We start from the raw sequence: 26069 nt of genomic DNA on the forward strand, positions 1-26069 counted from the left end.
CAGTCTCCCTGGGAACTCGCCTTCCCCCAGAGCTTCTCCTCAGGAGCCTCCCCAACTGAACTCTCCTAAGCCTTTCATTAGGCCCAAGTGTTCCTTACTTTAACTGCCTAAGTAGCTAGAAGAGACAAGGTGTGTGGGCTAATATCTGTTATTGGGACACTTCTGCTGGTGAGAGAAACAGGTTTTCAAGCTTACACAGAGCATTCCTTCTGGTATGTAGCTGGAAGGCAGTTATAACCAGGTGGACCTTGACTGGATCATTCTCTTCAGCAGAGCCTGTCACAGGTAGACTGGGCAGCTGCATCTCCTTAAAGGATCATCCCTGTGACACACATGTAATTTAATAATTTTGTCAGTCTTTATGTTCTGTACATTTTCTTTTCAATTACCAGCCCCAGCCTTCCTAAGGTGCAATGTGGAGGATAAGGCAGTTAAGTATGAAGCTAATTTACTTGAAAAATTTGGTGTCCTGTGTATGCCAGCAAAATAAATGTATTGCTCTATGTTCTACTTTATTCTGTGGCATATGTTGCATAGCTATTGTTCACTGTGTTCCGCCTACCCCTGGAATCTGACCCTCTGTCTTGTATCTTGTACAGTTATTTCCACTTCGTAAACTGAGGGTAAAATGCTGTTATTCTGACCTGATAGAGTGTAATACCCACTTTGCACAGTTGTAAATGAGCACACAAGTTGAAAGGCAGTGAATAATCAGGCCCTGCTTGTCTGGCATATATGCATTAGGAAATATATTACTGTGGTTTATTATTTGTATTACCATAGCACCTAGGAGCCCCAGTCGTGGACCAGGATCCCACTACACTAGGTGCTGTACAAACACAGAACAAAAAGGTGGTCTCTGCCCAAAACAGTTTATAATCAAAGGGGTAGCCTGAATAATTGTACACTTGTATTATTTGAGTATGTGGTGATATAATTAAAAACTTAATTGTAATACATACAAACAAGGGGGCAGAGTTGAGGTTTGATATGCAACATAATTTTTTTCTATTTCCTGATTTTTATGCACTTAATTGAATAACTTTATTCATCTCTTAATTTAGTATTTCCTAGGATCCTCTTCCCACCCCCATGCTTCTCTTGCTTGTCTCTGCAAACCTTTAGAGCTCTGTAGAAGATTACGTGAGGAGCCCATGTCTCACCCCTGCACATCCATAGTATAATGGTCAGCATGCATCTGAATTAGCCCGACATATATGCAGCATGGCCTTCCTTCACTGCACAGTTTATGCTCTTAGCAAGACATGTCAATGCAATGCACGAACCATATGTAATTTTCAATAACTTTTAACTCCCTCAACTCAAGACCAGTGTTTTCCAGGACACTCACTTGGATTTCTCTTTGATGGGGTGGGAACTTGGGCTTTACTTTGACCTGCTAACACAGGTTAAAACTACTATGGCCTTGTCCTCTTTAGGTTGATAACATGGATTAGTTTAATGCAGGTTAAAAATATACCTTTTTTGTAAGGTGGACAAGGCCAAAAGGTTCCATGGCTACACATTACTTTGTGCATCAGTCCTCGAAAGCCTCCTTTTCTGTGCATTGAAGTAGCACTGCCAGAGGAACTGAAACAGGAACATACGGGGAGTCCTTAAGGCACATAGATTAAAGGTCTAGAAAACATGACCTGTGAGCAAAGATTGAAAAAAATTGGTTTGTTTAGTCTGGAGAAGAGAAGACTGAGAGAGGACATGATAACAGTTTTTGAGTGCATAAAAGGTTGTTACAGGAGGAGGGAGACAAATTGTTCTTAACCTCTGAGGATAGGACAAGAAGCAATGGGCTTAAATTGCAACAATGGCGGGATAGGTTGGACATTAGGAAAAACTTCCTGTCAGGGGTAAGCACTGGGAGGTGCTTAGGGAAGTTGTGGAATCTCCATCTCCAAAGGTTTTTAAGAGCAGATTAGACAGAAACACCCGTCAGGGATGGGCTAGATAATATTTTGTCCTGCCATGAGTGCAGAGGACTGGACTAGATGACATATCGAGGTCCCTTCCAGTCCTATGATTTTATGATAGACATTGGGTTGGTTCTCACTAATACAGCCCTGTAAACTAATAAACTCAATTGTAAACGAAGGGCCAAGTGCACCAGTACAATTCGCTGCTTTGCATTACACCAGTGATGCAAAGTAACTGTAAGCCCGGTTTAACTGGCTGGTGCTCTCTGGTGCTGGTAACCAGGAGGAGAGTGAGTTTGTGTGGGGAGGGGCGGAGGGTGAGAAAACCTGGATTTGTGCTGGAAATGGCCCAACTTGATTATCATACACATTGTAAGGAGAGTGATCACTTTAGATAAGCTATTACCAGCAGGAGAGTGGGATGGGAGGAGGTATTGTTTCATGGTCTCTGTGTATATAATGTCTTCTGCAGTTTCCACAGTATGCATCCGATGAAGTGAGCTGTAGCTCACAAAAGCTTATGCTCAAATAAATTGGTTAGTCTCTAAGGTGCCACAAGTACTCCTTTTCTTTTTGCGAATACAAACTAACATGGCTGTTACTCTGAAACCTAAAAATTATTTGGGGTTAACACAAAGAATATGGACTATAAATGAGTCAGAATAACTTGGAGTCTTTACCCTAACGTGCAATAATATGTGTATTCAAATCTGAAATCAGATATTAACTAATTTATAAAGTGTTTAGTTTTGTTTCTGTGATTTTGCTCAACATCTGATTGATCTTCCAGTCTGAAAAATGCCAAACCATTAAACCAATTCTCCGTTGCTAATGTTTTGTTTAGTTTGGTTTCTATGGGTTTGCTCAAGACATGATTTATCATCCAGTCTGAAAATACCCCAAAAGTGAAACCAATTCACTGTTGCTAAAGGCATTATACTTTATTTTAATTCAGAGAAAGCTGATTATAATGCATTAAAACTTTTCTTCAAGCAAGCAGAACATAGTTCTGTAATTAGAATTATTTTCTATAACAGCTTTATGCTACCATTTCCTTTTGTGTGATTTTTGAACCCAGACAAAGCAATCAGCTATAAGCCATTTACGCTTTCATTTCTGTGTAGATTAAAATGTGGTTTTACAATCCCTCAGTAATGTGGCAGTCAGTATTAGCACAAGCCTGTAATTCATACAGAAAGGTATTCTCCAGCTACCTGGTAAACATAAAAGTCAAAACCAGCCTCTGATTTACTTCAGAATCAATCAGCATTTTTTGGTATGTCATTTGCCGTTGAGCAGATAAGAAGTTTTCTGAAGTAAAATTACAGTGCTAACGCGAAAAAGCTAATCTCCACTTGGCTGATTTGCCAAGTGCCCTTCCCCCTTCTCCCAAACCTGCATAACTTTGTCTCAAAGATTTGTTTTTCAGGTGACTGGTATTTCATTTCCTGTCAACTCCAATTCTTACAACAATAAATCAAAATCATTAATAACATGAAATGTCAAATGGAAAGGAGTTAAAAGGGAATATTTCATTTGTTTTAAAAAGGATATTTGGTCTGTAGAAGGGAAAGTCTCAGGGAAGGAAAGACATTTTCACCCTCAAAAGAAAATCCATCGGAGTTTAGGAGTTGCTACATAGAGTTCTATTCAGAACTTTGGCAGATAGGTTGGTCTTATAATACTCCAGCTACTTGGTACAGTTGGAGGAACTCCTACTCCTTGTTTCTTAACACAAAGGTAGGTAGCTTAAGCAGCTGCTGATGGGGAGTGGCATGGGTTGCCAGGGTAAGAAGACTTCAACTGGTAGGAATGCCCATTTGTTCCTTCATGTGATAGGTACACATCTCTCATCCATGCTGACCTCATACATTCTGCTCTAAAAATCTCAGGCAGTGCTGTCGTACTGCACAAGGTCAGAACAACTGTTACCAGAACCCTATCACTCAGGCCCTGAGAGAGGTGCCAGACACTCAGGTCTCAGTCAAGTAGTGACTATGCAGGAAAAATGTCTATAGTCATGGCTAATGATGTTTCAGCCAACCAGGACGAATGTGGTCTAACCTAGTGGTTGGAGTGGGTCAGAGTCAGTAGTCAGAAGCTGGACCCAAGTGACAAACTGGAGGTCAGGAACTGGAGCAAACGGGAAAGCTGCCAAAGCAGGAGGAGGAGGAATAAGGTAAGGCAGGAGCAGGCACAGTGGTGAGCAGGAGCATTGAGAAGCCCGCAAGCTTCTGATGCTCCTGGCTTACGAACCAGCCTGCTGGCCGCTGCAGCCAATCAGGCAGCATGGCCGATTAATCAGCTTGCTGTCGGGCAGTTTTACTGAGGAGGATATTAGCTCTGCTCCAGGCATGACTCCTGATAGTACCTCCCCCTTTCCCTGAGAAGTATGTCTAGGGCCTCAGGACCAGGTTTCTCAGTGTAAGCATGCTGAAAGGAACACATGGGTGTGTTCTGTAGGTTCCCATGGATGTTGGTCAGGGCCCAACCCATTCAAGTCAATTAGATATTGTAATTTTCCTTGGACCCAACAAGAATCTAGAATCTGCCGAAGCACATATTCTTCTTGGCTCCGAACGGTTATAGGTGGCAGAGAAGAGTAGTACAGCGTGGGAAGGGATCCTTGACTAATGATTTTGGAAGAGGGATGTGGAAGACTGTGTGAATCTTGAGGGAATCTGGTAGCTGTAACTTGAATTTAACCAGGTTAATCTGTTTTGTAATCTGGAAAGACCCCAGATACTTGTAGTCAGGCTTCACAGAGGGGTCAGTCCACCACAGATTCTAGGTAGACAACCACAGCTTATTCCCTACCCAGAAGCCAAGTGTTGGCTGGTAGGACCAGTCAGCATATCATTTGTAGGATACCTTGGTATCTTCTAACTGCCTCTGGAGTTCTTGGTTCACCTGCTGGATGTGGTCTGTGAATTCAGTAACAGCAGGCAGCGATGATTCCAAGGGCATCTCTGGATGAGCACAAAGATGGAAACCATAGTGAGCAAAGAAGAGAGTCTGCTTGGTAGAGGCCTATGGGCATTGTTTTAAGCAAACTCAGCATGAACGATCAGGTACAGCCAATCATCTTGATGGTAATTTAGGAAGCAATGTAGGTACTGTTCCAGGACCACACTGACCCACTCTGCTTGCCCATTGTAGCTAGGATGATAGGCTCTTGAGTTCAGGACCTCGATACTCAAATGGCGTAGAAGTGAGATCCCCAGTCAGATACCACATTTGTAGACAAGCCATGGAGGTAAAAGATATTGCTCACAAATAGGCAGAGGAAAGCACTCAATGTAGAACAAAATGTGCCATCTTGGTTAAGTGGCCAACCACCACTAGAACGGTTGTGTGGCCTTGCAAGTGTGGTAATTCCATGATAAAGTCCATGAAAATGATGACCCAAGGCTGAAGTGGATTGGGTATGGGCTGGAGGAGACCCAGCAGTCTTGAACAGGGGGTCTCGGTCACAGCCGCACAGCTCACAGGAATCTACATAGGATGCAACAGAGGTGCTTGTGACAGGTCACCAAAAGTTCCTGGAAACCAGGTCATGGGTCTTGGAATAGCTGAAGTGGCCTGAGAAGTGTTGTGGCAGAACTGTAGGACTTGAAGCCAAGTGGCCCTTTCAGGAACATAGATGTGTCCCTCATTGTGTAGGATCCTGTCCTGGAAGGTGAAGAATATAGGTCTTGATGATGGTCTAAGGCTGACAGGTTTGGATGACAAGGGGATTGCTAGATAACTGAAAGCAGATGGAGGTTGTGGTACCAGAAATGATGTTTGAGGGCTTGAGAATTGTGGACATAATCTCCTCACCAGGTTTGTAGTATTCACGCTTTCATGACAGTACATCAATACTTCCAGTTCCTAGTCCCTGGCCCGTAGGTGACCACAAACTCAAATCACGCAAAGAAGAGGGAACAGAGTGCCTGCGGCTGGTTCAATTACCTGGCCATTTTTAGATATTGCAAGTTTTATGTTATGTCAGGACTTGGACTGGAAACCTAGCACCCTGCAGAAGAGGGGACCATTCTTCAAAGACTGCTTTGATGGCCATCAGTTCCTTGTCCAGGATGTCATAATTCATCTCAGCAGGAGTGAGTTTTCACCAATAAAAGGTGCACAAGTGAAGCTGACCAGCAGGAGCAGTGGGTTGGAAAAGTACTGCCCCTACCACAAAATGTGAAACATCTACCTCCACTGTAAACAGTGTGGCAGGGTCTGGGTAGATCAAGATGGGAGCTTTCAAATTATCAAAGGCAGCCTGTGCTTCCGGGACCAGGAAAAACAGGTTCCCTTTCGCAGCAAATCCGTGAGAGGAGAAAACCAGCTCGGCCTGGACCCACTCCCAAGGGCTGGGGACCTGGCATTTCCTAGCTCTGGTTCCACCCAAGTCTTCACTGTTCACATCAAGGCAAGATGGCTAAGTTCCCCACAATATAAGCAGAAGCCTAACTCTGGTGTCGGTGCTTCTCCAAGTTGGAGAGGTGTGGATGAACCTGGCTGGCTTGCACAAGTTCTGATGCTTAGGCAGACCTGCACATTTGGGTTGTCGTGGGCAGGATGCATGGCAGCCTCAAGAAAATCAAGGTATGCTCATAACACTGATTCTCTCAATCAGATTGTTCCAACTGGACAGAGGCTCCCCCTGTGCAAGCTCATCCTTTATATCCTCATTTAACCCCAGGCGGAAATGGTGGTATTGTGCCCCCTCATTCCACCCAGTGTTGGAAGCCAAACAACAAAACTCAGCAGTATACTTGCCAATGAGTCGGCCTAAGGTCTGCACATGGTTGGGGGTCATCAAAGATAGTGGGCATAGTTTGAATGAATTCCTCTAATTGTTGCAAGATGAGGCTGGACTGTTCCAGGAAAGGAAGGGGGAAGCCCTGGCCAAGGCCTCCCCAGTCAACAAACTTAAGATGAGTCCCACGCAGGCCTGGTCCATGGGGAATGATTGAGGGCACAGTAGGTACAGGAGCCGACATTGGTTCAGGGACCCTGAAACTTGTCCCAGTCTCCATTAAATTTGTTGGGCCGCGAAATCTTTGGCTCTGGGAAGGGTGGAATAGGAGGAGCCAGGAGAGCAACCTGTGCCTGCAGGGCTGCCTTCTGTGTTATTCGCACCTGAAGGTTTTGAATGGTGTCCACCAGTCCTGCTGGGGCCTTAGTAGGGTCCATGCTAGCGCCAAGGACTCCTGGCCCTAATTTCGAGGGCTTCTCAATCTGCTAGCCGATCAGGAGGAGGGCAGTCTAGCCTAGTAGTTGAAGTAGGTGTCAGGCCTAGTGGTTGGAGCAGGCATCAGACCCCGAGGACTAGGGTCAGAACCAGAGTCAGTGGTAGGAAGCAGGACCCAAGGGTCAACTGGAGGGCAGGAACTGGATACCAGAGCCAAGAATCTAGCTGGAGTCAGTTGTCAGGAGCCAAAGCCAAGGATCAAATCGAAGATCAGGAACTGGAGCAAGTGGAGTATCAGGCAAGGAGGGGTTCCAGGCAGAGGCAAGGCAGGAGCAGGAGAAACAAGATAACATAGGAGCAGGCACAGTGGTGGGCATGAGCATTGCGAAGCCAGTGAGCTGCTGGTGCTGCTAGCTTAAGAGCCAGCCTGCTGACCCCTGCAGCCAATCAGGGGGTGTGGCCAATCAGGCAGCCTGCTGAAGGCCAGCTATCCTGATGAGACTGCCCGGTGATTAGCTCTGCTGCGGGCCCTAATTCCTGACATGATGATACTATGACACAGCATGTTGGCAGGTGTTATATATGAAACACAAAACACACATCCATGATTTTCCAGTATCTCTGTGCAATATGACTCTGCCTGTGCACAAACCCTTAAGGTGAGACATAGTGCCAATGAGAATGGCTGCTCTCTGTATCCCGTGATTCAGTTTGTGGTGTCTGTTCCACTTCCAGCATGTCCACAGGTTCAGACATTTCAGGTGAGCGGACAAGTCTTCCTCAGGGCCATGGATCCGTTCAGCTCAGACCTCAGCTACAGTGGCATAAATCTAGAGTAATTCCGTTGATGTTGGTGGAGTTACCACCAGATTTACATCAATGTAGGTGAGATGAGAATCTGACCTCTGGTGAGGATGGGTTGTGTGAGGAGACCTTACTCGGATCTTCAAGAGCTAGGTTGTGTATAGCCTGTTACACTACCTCAAAGGCTGGAGCAACAGCTTGCTCTGCTGCCTGTTTAAGCTCTCTACTTCCAGTCATGACAGATGCAGAGAGATGTAATAATTGAAATGTTAACCAAACTTTTGGGAGATGCACAGAAGTGCAACAGAAGATCATGCTCTAAAAGAATGGAAAGAGTTTAAATATGTGACAACCCCTAAGCAGTACCTCATTTCACAAAGCATGAGTCTGGGAATAGAAGTGAGACTGTATAAAGCTGTTTGATTAAAATAATCTAATAAAGACTTCCCTGCCTCATATTTTTGCTACAGATTTTCTAGATGTAACATATTTTTAGGGACTCTTAGAAATTAGAGGACAACATACTGTAGTACTGAAGATGTCCCATAGATAGCATGCACAATTGCACACCACACAATATGTGTCAAAGACATATTACTATGGTTGTTTAGTAGTCAGTGGGTCAGATCCTCAGGTGGTGTAAACTGGTGTAGCTCCATCAGAGATAAATCTAAGCAGACTTATTTTATATTAAAAAATAAATAAGCCGTTCATCATTGTACCATTTGGAAGAGGGAAAACAGCATCTTGTAGAACTACACTGTTCAGAAATTAAAACCAGTGAGTTCCTGACAGTGTTTTCGGATGGAAAAAAAATATAGCAATGGCATGGTAAGTAGAAATCCATGGAAATTACCCTTTGTCCGGGTAATAACCACATTATATGGGTTAGCTGGCTAACCTTTGGATCTACAGTGCTTAAGACGGAGTAGAATTTGGCCCTTGGAGTTTTCCACAAGCACTTCTTGGAAAGGGTTAATCAGAAATCAATCAGTGACCATGGAGAATTTAACATTTTATAAAATGTCATTATATATGGAGAACATATGTAATGGTGGGCAGTGTAATCCCAGTTTTATTTTCTCTGCTGTGTGAATTCAGGGCCATAATACAAGATATGGGGTAGATATGTCTTAATGGGAGCTGGATATATACACAGAGTGGGGAATATAACCTACATGATAAAAGGTACCAATCCTGCAAGGTAATACTTATGGATGCAGATTCTGGACTTCAGAAAGGCAGATTTCAACTGACTCAGAGAAATAGTAGGCAAGGTGTCATGGAAAGACCAATAAGGAAGAAAATGAGTTGAAGGGGGCTGGCAGTTCCTAAAAGATGTAATACTAGAGGCTCAACATCAAGCTATTCCGATGCAGAGGAAATATAAGAAGAGCCATAGGAGGCCAATGTGGCTGCACAAGGAGCTATTTAGCCATCTAAACACCAAAAGGGATGCATGCAGGAAATGAAAGGAGGGGCATGTCACCAAGGAACTAGCTGTCATCATGGGACTAGCGTGAGCACGTAGGGACAAAATCAGGACAGCCAAGGCAAAGAATTAATTACAGCTGGCAAGAAATGTTAGAAACAACAGGAAGGGGTTCTTCAAATATGTCAGACAAAAAAGAAAGATAGAATCATAGAATATCAGGGTTGGAAGGGACCTCAGGAGGTCATCTAGTCCAACCCCCTGCTCAAAGCAGGACCAATCTCCAATTTTTGCCCCAGATCCCTAAATGGCCCCCTCAAGGATTGAATTCACGATAAAGGATGGTGTGTCCCCACTGCTCAATGGAGAAGGTGAGCTGGTAACGGAAGATGATAGAAGGCAGAGCTGCTCAAAGCCTGCTTTGCTTCAGTCTTCTCCCAAATAATGATATGACCAGACAATTAGCAAAGTTACCATAGAAAATAAAGGGGAAGGGATGCAGATTGGGATACACAAAGAACATGTCAGAGATCTTCAGACCAATTTGAATGAATTCAAGTCAGCAGGGTTGGATGCAATTCACCCAAGGGTACTGAAAGAATTAGCTGAAGAAATATTGGAGCCACTGTCAATAATATTTCCAAACTCATGGATGACAGAAGAGGGCCTGGAAGACTGGAGAAGAGCTAACATAGTGCCCACCTTTAAAAGGGGGAAAAGGAGGAGCCAGGAAACTATAGACCAGTCAGCCTGACTTGGATACTGGGGAAGCTACTAGAGTAATGTATAAAACATTCAATTTGCGAATACCTGGAGGATGAAGGAGTAATCTCTAGCAGCCAGCATGGATTTACCAAGAACAAACCATGCCAAACCAGCTTGATTTCCTTCTTTGACAGAGTAATTGGTTTGGTAGATATGGGGAATGTGGTGGACATAATATACCTGGACTTCAGCAAGGCTTTTGACACAGTCCCAAAGATATTCTGATAAGTAAACTGGAGACATGTGGGCTCAACAGAACTACCGTTAAGTTGATACATAATTGGCTAAACAACCGCAAACAAAGAGTAACTATTAATGGAATGATGTTGGATTGGAAGGAGATCTCAAGTGGGGTTCCACAGGGATCTGTTCTGGGAATGTTGTTAACATCTGTATTAATGACTTAGATGTAGGCATAGAGAGCATACTGATCAAGTTTGCAGATGACGCAAAGCTGGGAGGGTTGCCAGTACTTTGGAAGATAGAGCTAAAATTCAGAGGGATCTCGATAAATTGGAAAACTGGTCTAAAGACAACAAAATGAAATTCAACAAAGACAAATGTAAGGTGCTACACTTAGGGAAGAAAAAACAAATGCACAAATACTGAATGTGGGAAAACTGGCTTGGAGGCAGCACTGCTGAGAAGGATCTGGGAGTTGTGGTGGATGACAACCTCAGCATGAGTCAGCAATGTCATGCTGTTGCAAAGAAAAGCAAATGCAACTTTAGGTTGCATTAAGAGAGGCATAGCATGCAAGTCACAGGAGGTGACAGTACCGCTCTGCTCAGTGCTGGTTAGGCCTCAGTTGGAGTACTGTGTCCAATTTTGGTCTCCAGTGTATAGAAAGGATGTAAAGAAACTGGAAGGATCCAGAGGCAAGTGACAAGGAAGATCAAAGGGATGGAATGCAAGTAATAAGAGCAAAAGCTGAAGGAACTAGGTATGTTTAGTTTGGAAAAGAGAGATTAAGTGGGATATGATAGAGGTCCTCAGATACTTGAAAGGCTGCCATAAAAATAGAGAAAAGTTCTCTTTGTGCCGTAGAGAGCAGGACAAGAGGCAATGGGTTCAAACTACAGCATAGCAGATTTAGATTAAATCTCAGGAAAATCTTCCTAACTGTAAGAACAGTAAGACAATGGAACAGACTGCCTAGGGAGGTTGTGGAAGCTTCTTCACTGGAGGTTTTCAAAAGGAGGCTGGATAACCATCTGTGTTGTATGTTTTAGACACTATAAACCCTGCATCTTGGCAGGGGGTTAGACTAGATGACCTTCGCAGTCCCTTCTAACCCCATGATTCTATGATTCACAACTTATGACTGCACTTATCTAAATACCAAGCATGGTTTTTATAGGCCTTATTTTTATTCTGGATACTTGCCAGGGCAATTTATGACTTCAGAAGATACATACTCATTTTAAAATACATAAATCCCAAAAGGTTTTCTAAATACTGCCCAGCAATAAATCAGTGTTAAAAGTGGTGATCTGTGTTTCTCAAACTCAAAATGCCAGGTGACGTCCATGGGCCCAATTCCGCTTTCCTTACGCACCCAAGGGAGCTGCTGTTGTCAGAAGGAGGTGCGGGGGCACAAGGAACACAGGGTTGGGCTAGTATTGGTAGCACTGGAGAAAACAAACTGTAATCTTACCATGGGCAGATCTACCTCTGTTAGATAACGGAAGGGTCTGGCTGTTTTTTGGTTTTTTTTAATAGCTTGCCTTGCCAAAAACAACTCACTGAATTTAATTGAATTGAATAACAGGTTGGTTGGTTTTTTTTCATTTTCATAATTATTTCTTCCAGGTATTCTTTTCAAGATGAAGAAGACATGTTCATGGTGGTAGATCTGTTACTTGGAGGGGATCTGCGTTACCACCTACAACAGAATGTGCCTTTTAAAGAAGGAACTGTTAAATTATATATTTGTGAACTGGCACTTTCACTGGATTATTTGCAGAGATACCAAATAATTCACAGGTAAGTGAACAGCATTCATTCTATTAGGAGAGAAAGTGTAGACCATGCCACAAGTGAGGACTTCTTTACTTAGCCACACTGGGATTTATTTACTCCACTTGTACAGTATGTGTCTCATTTATTACATTGTTGGTTTTGTGTAACTAAATTTTGCCTGTGGATACAGATGCAAAGTTCCTGCTGCATAAATGTAAACAGGAGTTGAGTTTGGCCCTGGTGTGGTTTATCCCCTCTTCTCAGCCTTGCAATATTGTTGTTTCCACACTCCGCTTTCTTTGTTATACTCCCTTTGTTTATCCTCTTATCCAAGAGCTGTGATGCATGCTTATTTAATGTTAGACACAATACTCTGAAGGCCACATGTTTTAATTTTTCTTAATTCCCTTATAATTTTCCTGAACACACACATTTGTAAATCAATAGAATAACTGTCAGCAGGGAAAAAAAAACAGAGCATCACAGTGACTGATGATGGGGAATTAGCTGTCAGTTTCCAGACAGCTAAAAATGTGCATGGAGTAAAATAAAAGATATAGAAAGGAACAGAGTGGCAGAAATTACAGGCTCTGTGTTCTTTCCCTCTCTGTGGCATTTCCTATGCTGCAATGATCTGTTTGTTAGTTTGCTGTCTCTTAAACTATTTAAAGAGTCACAATACCAGTCAGTGTTAATGATGCCTCTTTGTCAAGCATGACCCACATCAGGTATCTCTCCATTTTTCCTGAATGATTCTAAAACTAATTTGAGCATGGAGGTGGGTTCCCTTGTGATGGCAATAATAGCAAACTGTGGAAGAAAAAAATCCTGGGCCTGATTCTGCTCTAACTTGCATTGGTTTTACAGTGGTGTAATACTATTGAATTCAGTAGGCTTCCTCTTGGTTTACATTAGTGTAAGTGGAAAGAGAAGCTGGCCTCATGCGTCACCAGAATTGTTTCATCTGAATTCCAGAGGCCAAACTGAAACTGTTCATGCAATGGGGTTGACAGTAATCAATATAAATAGGTTCTTCTAAACAAATTAATTGAGACCTGTCATCCTGTCCACCCACTAGTACTCCCTTGTGCTGTGTATGAGAAAGCTGATTACAAGGACATTCTGACTCAACATGGAGAGGGCGGAATCATATCCTATCTATTCCAGCTGGTAGGATACTTCTCCAATCTAAGCTCGGGCAGGAGTAAAAGGCTTATTCTGTATTATGGCAACCACACAAAACAAAATTGAAATAAGCTTTGTAGCTGTTGATTTTTTTGCAGGTTACATTTGGATGAATGTTGCGGGAATTCTCTGAACTTTTCCATCTTCTGCATATTTTTTTTGTAGATTTCTATAAATTTTGCACACATTTTGCATTCACAGTGAATGCTTCTAAAGTACAGCTCAGCATAGTCTATTTCTATGACTTAAGGAATGCTCCTTGATGAAGAAGAAATTGTTGAGCATTTCTCCTTTGTGTGCAAGCTTGAAACTGAGATGCAGTTCCACAGAAAATGTCCATACTTATGTTCTTATCTACCATACTTTATAGAAACACACTAATTCCTATTCAGCTTCTCTGTGAACTTTATAGAGTTTTAATAAATTTTTCCTGTGGACAGTTAGTAAAATACATTTTTATAGGAATTGTATTTTGCTATATTGTTATCTCTTGTTTTGCCAAAATTAATATTTCTCAGCCAAACATAGTACACACGTATTGTACAGTAGCTATTGGAAAACTATACAATGCACCTCCTGCCCCTCCATAGGTATTCAGTTCCCAGCACCTTGATTGGTAACTACTCTAAAGCTATTGTGTAACTACTCTCAAGCTATTTTGAAATAACCATACATTATGTGAATGACTATATACTAATTGGCTGATGGTTGTTAAATGTCAATCAGCAAGCTGGAATTTTGCCATAGCACTCTGGTTATCGTATCCCTCCTGATGATCTGATATGGAGGGACCAGGAAAGTATGAACTAATGTGGAAGTGGTGCCTGATTCAATTCTCGCTGTGAGCAACAGAAGTTCTGTTCTTGTAGCCATCTCCTTGAGAAGTGTGGCTATCCCATTGTGGCTCCATGCAGGGCTAATGTCAGAGTATATCTGTGTCAATCCTCACTTTCTGTTATTCATACATATTTCAGCATAACTGTGATGAAGCAGAGAAACTGCCAGCCAGTACAGCAGGGGTTAAAAAGAGCCTTTGGGCCCAGACAGCCCCACCCCATTTTACCTGCAGCTGATGCCAGGCCTGGAGGAGGGAGAAAAGGAGAGAACCTGGCTCAGTTCAGAGCTGACTGGTGAAGAAGCAGGAGTAGGGTGACCATATTTCCCAAAAGGAAAATAGGACACCACGGGGGGCTGGCCCGAGCTGCTCACCCAAGCCCCAAGCCCCATGCGGGCCTGGCCTTGCTGCTTCTCATGCCCTGCCTGCCCCCCACCCGAACTCTGCCTCCCCCTCTGTGCGGGGCTGACAGTGGCATTGCTGCTCGCTTGAGCCTTGCCTGTGCCCCACCCAAGCCCTGCCTCCCACCCTGCGCAGGGCTGGTTTTGCTGCTTGCCCCCCGACAAAAGTGGGCATTCGTCCCGTTTGCTCTTGCCAACTGATCAAGTTGGCAAGAGCAAATGGGACAAATGCCCATTTTGGGTGGCGGGGAAGTCAGGATGGCTGGGACAGGGCTCAAAAAAGGGACTGTCCCAGACGAAATGGGATGTATGGTCACCCTAGGCAGGAGCTAATTGTCTCCCTACCTGAGGGGAAGGAGTGCTAACCTGCCAGCCATGGCAGCCATCTGGGAGTAAGCACTGTCTCTTCAGCCAAGAGAGACTGCAAAGGAGCTTCCAGCACCTGAGGTAACTGAGTGAACCCCAGAGACATTGTGAGGCTCGCCCTCAGCAACTGGTGTTGCTGAAGGAGCCTGGTGCCGTCCAAGACCCAAGAGTGGACCCTACAGGAAGCAAGCCACCTAGCAAATTGGCGCCACACCCCAAACTGAAGAGTCTGGTAGAAAATAGCCCAGGGCAACTGATTTTCTCTCCCTGCTGGGAGGGACCCATCACCCCAGTTGACATACATAGGGCCCGGGAGGGACCCACCCCCCCAGTTGATATATGCAGGACCCTGGGATGGGACCCAATAGAGAGGGAGGGCCAAGGTCCCCCTACCTTCCTTGGCCTTAAAGATTGAGGCTCCTTAACCAAGCAGAGGGCTGAGAGCAAAGCACTCTAACCACTAGGCTGCCTAGCCCTCCAAGCCACCTGTCACAATAAGTGTTTTGCATGCACAACCCTGCAAAATAAATCTTCAGGATAAGAGAGGTGTTATTTAATATCGCACAACCGTGAGTGCTATACAAGATATCTTGCTTATAGTTCTGCCAGAGATGTCTGCCTTTGTATAGATGTTTAACTAGTGTTTTAAATAGTAATTTAAAAAAAATTCTAACCTCATCAGCATTTTCTGCTTTACAGTCTATACTTGGCCCCCATCCTCACTCTGACATGTAAACTATATAGTTTAACTCATCTGGGCACTTAATAACCTTTCACTTTAACTCACACTCATTTTGCACAGTCTTGCTGGAATTTAGAGCACGGTAAAATGTTTTCTTTGGGTACAGTGATTTGGTAAAAGCTGTCTGTACAATCATTTCCCACAGACCACCAGAGCCATAGAACAGAGACAGGCATCTTCTGCTAACTTGCATGGTTTTCCTCACTCCCACATGTTGGATCGAATCCTGACGTCTTTCCTCACTGATATTAAGCTTCAAGATAAATTGGAGAGAGTCCAGCGAAGGGCAACAAAAATGATTAGGGGTCTAGAACACATGACTTATGAGGAGAGGCTGAGGGAGCTGGGATTGTTTAGCCTGCAGAAGAGAAGAATGAGGGGGGATTTGATAGCTGCTTTCAACTACCTGAAAGGGGGTTCCAAAGAGGATGGCTCTAGACTATTCTCAATGGTAGCAGATGACAGAACGAGGAGTAATGGTCTCAAGTTGCAGTGGGGGAGGTTTAGATTGGATATTAGGAAAAACTTTTTCACTATGAGGGTGGTGAAACACTGGAATGCGTTACCTAGGGAGGTGGTAGAATCTCCTTCCTTAGAGGTTTTTAAGGTCAGGCTTGACAAAGCCCTGGCTGGGATGGTTTAACTGGGAATTGGTCCTGCTTCAAGCAGGGGATTGGACTAGATGACCTTCTGGGGTCCCTTCCAACCCTGATATTCTATGATTCTATGATTCTAAGACTGTATGACTAGGTCCTTTATACTGTGGCTAGTGCCAGATGAAAAGTATTAATAAATAATCTATTTGGCCAATTAAAGATTGAATAAATTAGTATTATTTCAGGCATGACCAACACACCTTCTCTCCCCTCACAAGCTTTGTTGCTCGTAGATTTTAACAAAACCCACCAGCAGTTGCCTAATATGCTACACAATTTCAGTCTGAGTAACTTGAGCTGTGTATTTTCAGCCAGCTATTTCTTACCATGTTTACTTGAAGAGTTGAATCCTGGGTGCTTTTGCAGATAGAGGCTTAGCTCTGAGGAATGTTAGGGCCATAATTCTATAGATGCTTTATTTGTAACACATGCCATGTTGATAGAATTACATTTTTCTCTCTCATTGGGGTAAGTGGTTTTTATGGCCCTCAGTTAACTGTGTTGCCTTTACAATTTTATCATCACTTGGCTGTTCCACACTGTGGCTGGATGTGACAGATACCTGGAAAGAAAATTACAATAGCCTTCCAGCAGTATTGTAGTATAAAGCACTAAATGGTCCATCTGCTGTGATTTTTGTGTGTGATGCATTTGTTTTCTCTCGCCTACCCTACCCATCTCGTGATTTTATTGTCCTCACCATTTTGATTGGCACTGCTGAAAGTTCCACTTTTGACAGAAAACAGTAAATCTGTTATGATCATGGGTGGTAGTGAAGAGATCATGGGAGGTTATACAGCTGCCAGTGTGACACACTCGCAAAGTGTGTGACTCCCTCTTGTGGCCACTCCACTACCAGATAACAGCTTACCATTGCTACTAACTTCAGGAGTTATTCTTTTAGTTCAAATGGCAAAGATCTATGCTGCAATGCAAAAGTTCACAAGTTCTATGCTACTGGTGACCCATTCAGAGAGTGATTATACCAACAATTCTGTAAAGTTATGTAACATTTCTATGCCTTTACAACTTCTATCTTTTATGCAGACTTTTACTTAGGGCTCCAAAAATAATATGCCAATATTATAAACTCCCAAGTAGAGTAATTCCTGTATAAAATTATCCACTTAAAGTGTAAGTGGTAGTTAAAAATATAGCAGAAAAAATACTGAGCATTTGTAAGCCCAGTACTGACAAAAAAGAATGTAATTCTTGGCATAGAAAAATGAAATCTCAAATGGTACCTTTTAAAGGAATAAGAAATTATTTATATTCAGAAATCATAAATTTCACCATTTGAATTGAGTTTTTCACCCATGCAAATGAGTTCTAGTTTTATTGTTAGTTATCATTAGTTATTCATTTTGAAGCTGTAAAACAGCCCCAAACCCTTTGTGTTATCATATGATTCGCTAGATGACTTACGTCCCTTTAACAAAGTTTGGTGGGAAATAATATTGAAGTCTGGGTATCTACAGCATAGATTCAATTGATAAAATCAGCAGTTGTATGTATCAATGATAGGATTCTCTGAGGTGTCCTGAGGTGCTCCATGCATATCTCTGTGAGGAAAAAGACCATTCATATCAGTGGTCATTGCTGGGGTCAACTCTGCTCTGGTATTGAGAAGGGGAAAGAGAAGGACCCACTTTCACACCTCATCTATCCATACCTTTTTGGGGAATCAAGTGCTGCTGTTGGTAGTAGACTCCTTTGTTCCTTACATCCTGAAAGTGCAAGAATGAAGATTGTGTCTGAACTCCGCACAGGGAGGCGAGGAAGCGAAGGCACTTTCTGCAATTCCCTATGCCACTGCTCCACACTTTATAATGAAATGTTTATTTGCAGTATATTGTTCAGCCACCAGCTGTCTCTGTGTGCCGCATAGACATGAAGACAGGGTGTGGTCATTGGTTTTTTAAAAAAAAGGGAGACAAAACTGGAACTCAAGCTATGTTTGTAATTGTAGCTGTAGCTGTTCCATAATACATGCCTCTTATTTGAGAGGCTATTGTTCTGTATATTACGAAACACCCAAGTAGGTGTAGTCATGATTTGGTCCTTGAAGATAAAAGAGCTATATTAGTGCTAAATAATATTCTTATACATCCATTCCACAGTCACTTGCAAAGTGAGCTACTATTATGTGGTCTTTTTTCTGGTTTCCTTTTTGATCTTTACTTACTGTTTTTGCTTTTCTTTCTGAATCTCTTGTCTTCCCGTTGTCAACTACATAAATACACTTATGATTTTAGAAAAGGAAAATGAAGACTTAAGTATGTGATAATGTTATAATTAGAGGATTGTGGACTCCCGGGATTCTCAGACTTCCTGTCATTAGTTGTTTTATACTCCATGCTTCATGAAAATATTTCTGTCCTGGAACAAGATAAAGAACCCATCAGTGAAGTTCATCGGAGTAAACATCTATCCTTTTTCATTGTTGGGAAAATGGGGAAAGGATTAAATATAAGCTGGGTGGAGCAGTGCAACAAACTAGAGGATTTTTTTCTCATGATTCTCATAATTGAAGACCACAAAACCCTTTTTACTTTTCTAAATATCTGCAGGGTACTAGTGACTATGACTTAAAATATGAGTATGTCCAGAAAAAAACAATTGGAAAGAATCAAACCCATCAATGCTAAGTAGGGCTGAGGGAACAGTCTTGGCAGGAATCCAAATGTTTTTGTACCAAAGAGTTCAGGCCTGCTCAAATGAAACTATACTCCATTTATTTGGCTTCTCTTTTTGAGATTGGGTTTGATAGCAGCAACTCTGGGTAAAGCAGGGGAAAGAAAGAGCTGCTCTTTACCAAGAACAGCTGACTTTAGTGAGACTGGGCTCTAATCAGATTAACTGCTTTGTGCAACTCACCAGGTGGAAAGAGGCTAGAAAATGGACCACAAATAGCCAGGAGGGATTCCCTGAGACTAGAACTCCCTGCTGATGCAAGTATGACAGGTCCCACTTTGGCCCATACACTAGGCCACAGCTAAAACATGTGCCTCTAGAGATTGAGCTAACGGTCACTAGCTGGGGCTATAACAGACTATTAGGATATGTCGACACTGCAAAAAAAAAAAAAAAAAAAACACTTGCAGCTGCCCTGTGTCAGCTGACTCTGGCTCATGGGACTCAAGCTGTAGGGCTAGAAAGTTGCAGTGTAATTATTTGGACTCAGGCTGGAGTGAGCCCAGGCTCTGGGATGCTCCCCCATTGTGGGGTCCTAGGCCAGGCACCAGCTTGAGCCCAAATGTCTGTGCTGCAGTTTTATAGCCCCACAGCATGAGCCCTGTGAGACTGAGTCAACTGACATGGGCTGGCCGTGGGCGTTTTTATTGCAGTGTGGATATAGGGGGGAGGGATAGCTCAGTGGTTTGAGCTTTGGCCTGCTAAACCCAGGGTTGTGAGTTCAATCCTTGAGGGGGCCATTTAGGGATCTGGGACAAAAATGGGAGATTGGTCCTGCTTTGAGCAGGGGGTTGGACTAGATGACCTCCTGAGGTCCCTTCCAACCCTGATATTCTATGATTCTACCCATATTCTCAGGGGACTGGAAACAGAGGGGAATCTCTAACGTACACTAACCAGTAGGTTACATTAGTTTGCTGGCTCCAGAGCCTCCAGGCCCTGCGCCTACCACCTCTCGCTCACTGCTGTGGCGCAGAGTGGGGAGTGTATGAGAGTTCTTCTCCTCTATGCCTATCCTCCACCTGGATTCTTTGACAGGGCCCTTGGACCACCTTCTTTCTCTTACATTTGTCATTCCAGTCCATACATAGGAAATAGAATTAAATATAATCTCCTTCCTTCCCTCTTCCTGTTTTAAAATGTGACACATCATCATTTCCACAGCTTCATTTGGTATGAATTGGGATAAGTTGACAGAGATGAAACACTATATCCTGACTCGAAACCGTTTCATGTCTCCAGGCCCAGAGTTGATCTCACTTATATCACTTTTCTGCTACTGTAACTCCAGTAGACGCTCTGATATTACCCCTGATGTATTGCAGTGTTGGCTGGGAATTCAATAAGAGCATTTTTGAAAATCCAAACCAGAATCTTCAACAGTGACGAAAGAACAGAGATTGTCATTTACCTAGTTCATTTGTTTCTCACAGTGCTATCTGTATTCTGTATGACTCAGGTGTGTTTTTTAGCTACCAGCCATGTTGGGGGAAGTTCAGAGCTTCCTGAACTCATCTTCCCTAGTTGGACTATCCTATGTGCACCTCTTCTGATCTCCTGCATACGGGCTCATTCTGTCCAATAATGGGAAAAGGAGCAGTTTTGCATTAATTATTCTTGAATTATTCTGGTTTGCATTTTTGATGAAGACATAAAAAAGTTTAAGCAGTTGGTTAAGGATACAGTGTGAATAAACTAGACCCAATAGCAACAGATGGGCCATTTGCACATACCTCATGTCTCAGTTTTAGTGGGTGAAAAATGCATTACCTTACTCTGCAGCTACTGTGAGTGTCTCTTTGGGGGTTCCTATTATTTCTCTTGAGGATTTCTTTATAGTGAAAGCTTTTTTTAATACTGTCAGACTAGCAATAAGTGAAGATGAGAAAATGCAGATTTTTGTGGAATTTTTGTGATTGCAGGAATTCTTTTGTCTATTGAGCTATCTTACTGTAGAGAGACAAGGTGGGTGAGGTAATATCTTTTATTGGCCCAATTTCTGTTGGTGAGAGAGACAAGCTTTGCAGCTTACACAGAGCTCTTCTTAGACATGAAGAAGAGCTCTGGGTAAGCTCGAATGGTTGTCTCTCTCACCAACAGAAGTTGGGCCAATAAAAGATATTACCTCACCCACCTTGTCTCTAATAATCTGGGACCAACATGGCTATAATAACATTGTATACTATCTTACTATAGATATTTCACAGACACCCACTATTGTAGCATTGAGCCACCTGTGTAGCTGATGAGGTGGAAGGAATTTTCTTAAAGGACAGCATCAGTTTAAACTTGTCCTTCACTCATAAATGTATTCAGCAGATTCCAAGACAGTTTTGTGAGAGTCCAGAAGAGCTTGGCATGAGCTGTGTAACTTCTGACTTAGCTGGATGTATGGAGAGTGAGAGAGAGGGGGAGAGTCAAAATATGAGTCATGCTATTGATTGACTCAGAGAGCTTTATGTGCGAAATGTGATTGATTTTGTATTTATTTTTCAAGAGTTCTCTTTCTGAAGCGCCATTATTTCCCCTTTATTCTCATATGCCTTCTGGGAGTTCTCTAGGTGGCAGCTTTCAAATATTTCTATGGCCTCCATTAATTTCAATTCTAACAGCAATGTAGTTTTCCCGCATGAAGCACCGCTGCAGTTAGATGTTTCTGATTCTGAATGTGAGTCCCCCTAGCCAGTGTCAGCATGTTCCAGATGTGCAAACGCAACCTACTGTCAGTCCAGGGGAGAATTTCCTGCTGGCTCCAGGAGGTGCAATTTATAGGTCCCTGCATTAGTTGGAATGAATGAAGCTTTCTGCGTGACTTCAAGTGATACAATAAGTCATTTAATCACATGTCTAACTTGAAGTTAATATGCGGACAATGCAGATTCTTAATGATGGTCACATGTTTAAAATTTAGGCCTGTTCAGTTCAGTCTGTTCAGTCTGTTCAGTCTGTAGGCACACTGAAGTAAAATTGTGTTTTACTTGATGTTGGAACAGCAGAGGGATTATTCTCAGCACCCAGTGAACAATAATTAATAATTTTGATGAACTAAAGCCTAGTAAATAAAATAGAGTGGGAATAGTGGTCCATTACAATGTGAACAAAATCAGGCCCCTACACTATAATAGTGGTGATAATGGTAAATAAATAGAAACGGGCTGCATTTTGTTTTGTTTTGGGGGGCAGTTAGTTTGTTTCATTATGTATCTTACTCGTATCAGGCCTTATTTCTTCTCAATGTCATTGTGCATTTTGACTCTGAAACGTCAGCATATCCTTTAACCCAGAACATGCAGGTGTTGCTTTGTGGCTTATAAACACTAAAGGCGATGCTCTTCAAAATAAGTGAAAACAATCTAAATATTTCTTATTTGTTCACCCTGATTTCATTAATCTAAATGTGTTATTGGGGGGAAAGGGAGAATGAGCTCCTGGTTCTCTTCTGTGATTCTTTCTCTCTCACATACAGCACTCAAAAATATTTTTCCATGTACAGTTTAAGTGCTCAGTGGTGCCCTTGGAGGAAGAACACTTGGATCCTACTACAAAAGGAATTTCTACTCTCTTATTTTAAATGTGGACTCCCAGTGTATAAACCACTTTTTATTCTGTCTTATTCAAATGAGACTGCAAACACCTTCAGGCAGGAAGCATGTTGTTCTCTAGCCATAAGCACACTATCAGTTTATTAAAAATAGTAAAGTTATTTAAAATAATACCATCACTTTTTATGTCTCTGATAAATGCCGAATAACTTGCATCAGAATTGGAACAACGAAGAATGGTAGGAATAATGAGAGAACACGATAACCAATATAGCAAAAAAGTATCATACTTCTTTTGCAGTGTCTGAAAAAACAAAATGGCCAAAAATGCCAAATGCTGGGTACCTAAAGTTAGGCTCCTAAATAAAAGTGGCCTGATTTTCAGAGGTGTTTGAGCCCCAGCAGCTCTCAGGGAAGCCAGCAGCAAGAGGCAAATTAAGGATTTGGTGGTGAGAGAAAGGGGACTCTAACTTGGGGGACTGAAGAAAGAGGAGACAACTCTGACTGCAGAAGGGGTTGGGATGAGAATGGGGGAAGTGTAAATGGTGAGCCAGCTGGGGAAGAAGTGAGGGGAATGATGATGAAGGGAGCTGGTAAGAGAATGGGAAGTGGAGGCATCTGTGGAGAGTGAGTGGATGCTGAATGTGGATGTACGGGAGGGCCTCTGACTGTACCGAGAGCAATTCCTGCACAAAGTCTTGGGAGGCAGGTAAGAGCAGGGTGTGCATGAATGGGAATGCTGAATGAGAGAGGCTTGGGAGAGTAGGATTGCTCAAAGGAGTTAGTGGGAAAGCTGTTGAGAATGGGAAAGTAGGAGTAACTAGAATGGGGTATAGCTGAAGAGATAATAGGGAGGCTGGGGGAACCTAATTGCTGAGGCAGAACTGAGGGGCAAATAGGGGAATATTGAGTGGGGGTGATGGCAGGGGGAACTGTGACTGGAGAGAATATGAGGGACTCTGACTAGGGGCAGCTGGAAAAAGAAGAAAAAGTAACTGTGCCTACTCACTTTCAGATGCTTTTCACTATCATGGGCATGCATTTGAACAGATGAACAGAGTTGTTGTAACTCAAGGCCAGGATGATTTTGAATAGTTTTGCAGTTCATATTGAACAATTCACACACCCTTAATCTGTACCTTTGAAGAATTCTCATCCAGTCTTTTTCATCATGCGTATTCTATGTAGGACTTAATACAGAGAAGAAGGAAGCACTGTCAGAGGAAATTTTCTCTCTTAGGTAATCATGGAGCAGGTACTGATGTGAGAAATGCACTCCTAGATTTGGTACATTGCTTCTCAAGTTGCTTACTGCAGACATTGAGAGATTGCCCTCTGTAAAGAAGAGCTGATCAACATGTTTACTCAAGGAACAACAGGCCTCTCTTCTGAAAGAAAGTCAATGACTGTTAATAATATAGTTATTTTAGCGAGACAAGCTGGGGTAAAAAGTTATCTTCAGCAATGCCACACTTCCAAGCTATTGTGCTAATTAAGTGCTTTAGTCATCTACAGTTCTGGCTTTAAGAGTTTCAGCTATAAAACTCTGCAACTCTGCCTAGTTTTAACTTTCGGCACTAGCCCCGCAGAATTTTCCATGTAGGGTACTCTTTCAACTCTTCTTCAAAACCTACACACAGACCCAGACTCTCACAGAGTTCCACACTAATTTAAATTTGTAGCCCATTTCCCCATCTCCCATAAAAGGGCTGTGCACATGAAGCTAAAACTTATGAATATATGGACAAAGATGTGCTTTTCTAGCCAATACCCTTTAATCTTAATCTGCACCATGACTATTTAATACTTGATTTGGGGAGGAAGATTTCATGTCAAAAAGTTACATTTTAGAAGATCTAACACTGAAGAAATAGAATTATTAAGGAATACCTATCTCTGTGTTTCACGCAAAAATAATTTACATATCAGACTAGAATAATTGTCTCCTTGAAAAGAAGCACAGTCCCAGTCAGAATCATTGTCTGCCACCTCAAAATCCTTAGTCACCCATTTCAGTCATTAGATGGTATCTTTGTTCCCGAGTTTCAACTAAAATATAGCAATAGAGATATCTTTTCAAACAACCTGCCTCTTTGTGACGTTATCCTTCCATGTCAGTTAGGCTCTTTGGGGCTCTAGAGTTGACTGTGTCTAGGGTGAAACTTGACAATGCGGGAAATAGGGCATTCTTGGCAGGAAGCCAAAAACATACGTGCATTCTGTCATTCAGAATGAAACACTACACTTTTTCCTGATTGATAAAGCAAAGTCAATAATGATGAGCTCCTTCTGCCCTTCTTTTAGACCACTTACACAGGACAATGTTCATGGGATCAAATTCTGTTCTCAGTTACACTTGTATATGCATTTGCACAGGTATAAGTGAGAAAAGGACCTGGCCCATTTTGTCCACTTTGTATGTAGAAGGATCCAGTGATACTTGTGTGTTTGTTGATAGGAGACTTGCTGATCTCTTCATCTGCTTTGGTGGCAACTTTATTCTTAGTCTTCAGAGATGCTACATGAGCTCTAAGAAAAGGAGTACTTGTGGCACCTTAGAGAGGCAACTCTCATCTGACAAAGGTATTCTTTTCTGCCGTATCAGCTGCTGTATTCTCCAATGCCAACCTATCATCTGGTTCCAGTGAGCTATGTTTCCTATGGTTCCAGTGAGCTATGTTTCCTATGATTATTAGAGACTATATGTGTTCTTGAAAGGTGATTGACTCAAAGAGTACGAATCTGTACTCACACATGTTGAACGTCCTAGAAACACTTGAAGCTAGGAAGCTGAAAAGATTACGGCGCTATCAACTGTGATTATATCAGTATTTGAGAGGCCATTGTAATGCATTTCAAAATTCTAATCAAAAACTGTAAAAAGTTCTCCAATAAAACCATATAAAATCTCTCCAACATTGGGGAAAATCCCTGCAGTTTTCTTCCATGCACAGATTTTTTAAAAAAGAAAAGTTTAAAATTTTTTTTCCAGTCTGATTATAACCTAGTGGGCATAACTGAAATCTGTTAGGATAAACCAGACATATCATGCCTGATGGTTACAACCTAGCTAAAGTGGCTGATCAGTCACCATTTATTGTAATGATGAATTATGCATTGCAGGAATTAACATAAGGCATACTCTGCTAGGGACCAGCATAAATCTTCTAAAAAGAGTGCCATTCTGTAAACTAAGATTCCTTTGGAATGTACATGTACAAGGAAGCAGTATTATAGTGACCGTGGGATCTATCAGTAAGTGTCCCAACTTTTGTGGTGGTAAAAATCTCATCTTTGCATTCATTTATATTTTGCATTCAGTATTAAGTGCAGCATGCATTAATGCTCCATAGAAAGTGTTTCTTAGAGAATGGCCAAGGTTTTCTAAAATGACTAGAAGCTTTGGGTCACTCCCGTTTTTGGGAGCCCAACCTGAGAAAGCATAAAGGGCCCTGCTTCTCATTGGGTGTAACACAGTGCTTTATGAAAATTAGGCAACTTAAGATGTCTTGAGTTGGGCAGTCAAAAATGGAGGCATTCATAGTTGCTTTTGCAAATCTATAACAGGATGC

General features: G+C 42.4%; 1 protein-coding gene across 2 annotated transcripts in view; it reads left to right on the top strand.

Annotated features, from left to right (window-relative positions):
• The window catches only part of STK32B (serine/threonine kinase 32B), a 254347-nt gene that overhangs the window by 139072 nt on the left and 89206 nt on the right, over positions 1-26069 (top strand). For both annotated transcript variants that reach the window (XM_073340132.1, XM_073340133.1), the window contains exon 4: positions 11927-12100. In XM_073340132.1, the coding sequence (XP_073196233.1) occupies positions 11927-12100 (174 nt within the window). The remainder of the gene's footprint in view (positions 1-11926; positions 12101-26069) is intronic.

The sequence above is a fragment of the Lepidochelys kempii genome, chromosome 4 (assembly GCF_965140265.1).
Source record: "Lepidochelys kempii isolate rLepKem1 chromosome 4, rLepKem1.hap2, whole genome shotgun sequence".
Taxonomy (NCBI): domain Eukaryota; kingdom Metazoa; phylum Chordata; order Testudines; family Cheloniidae; genus Lepidochelys; species Lepidochelys kempii.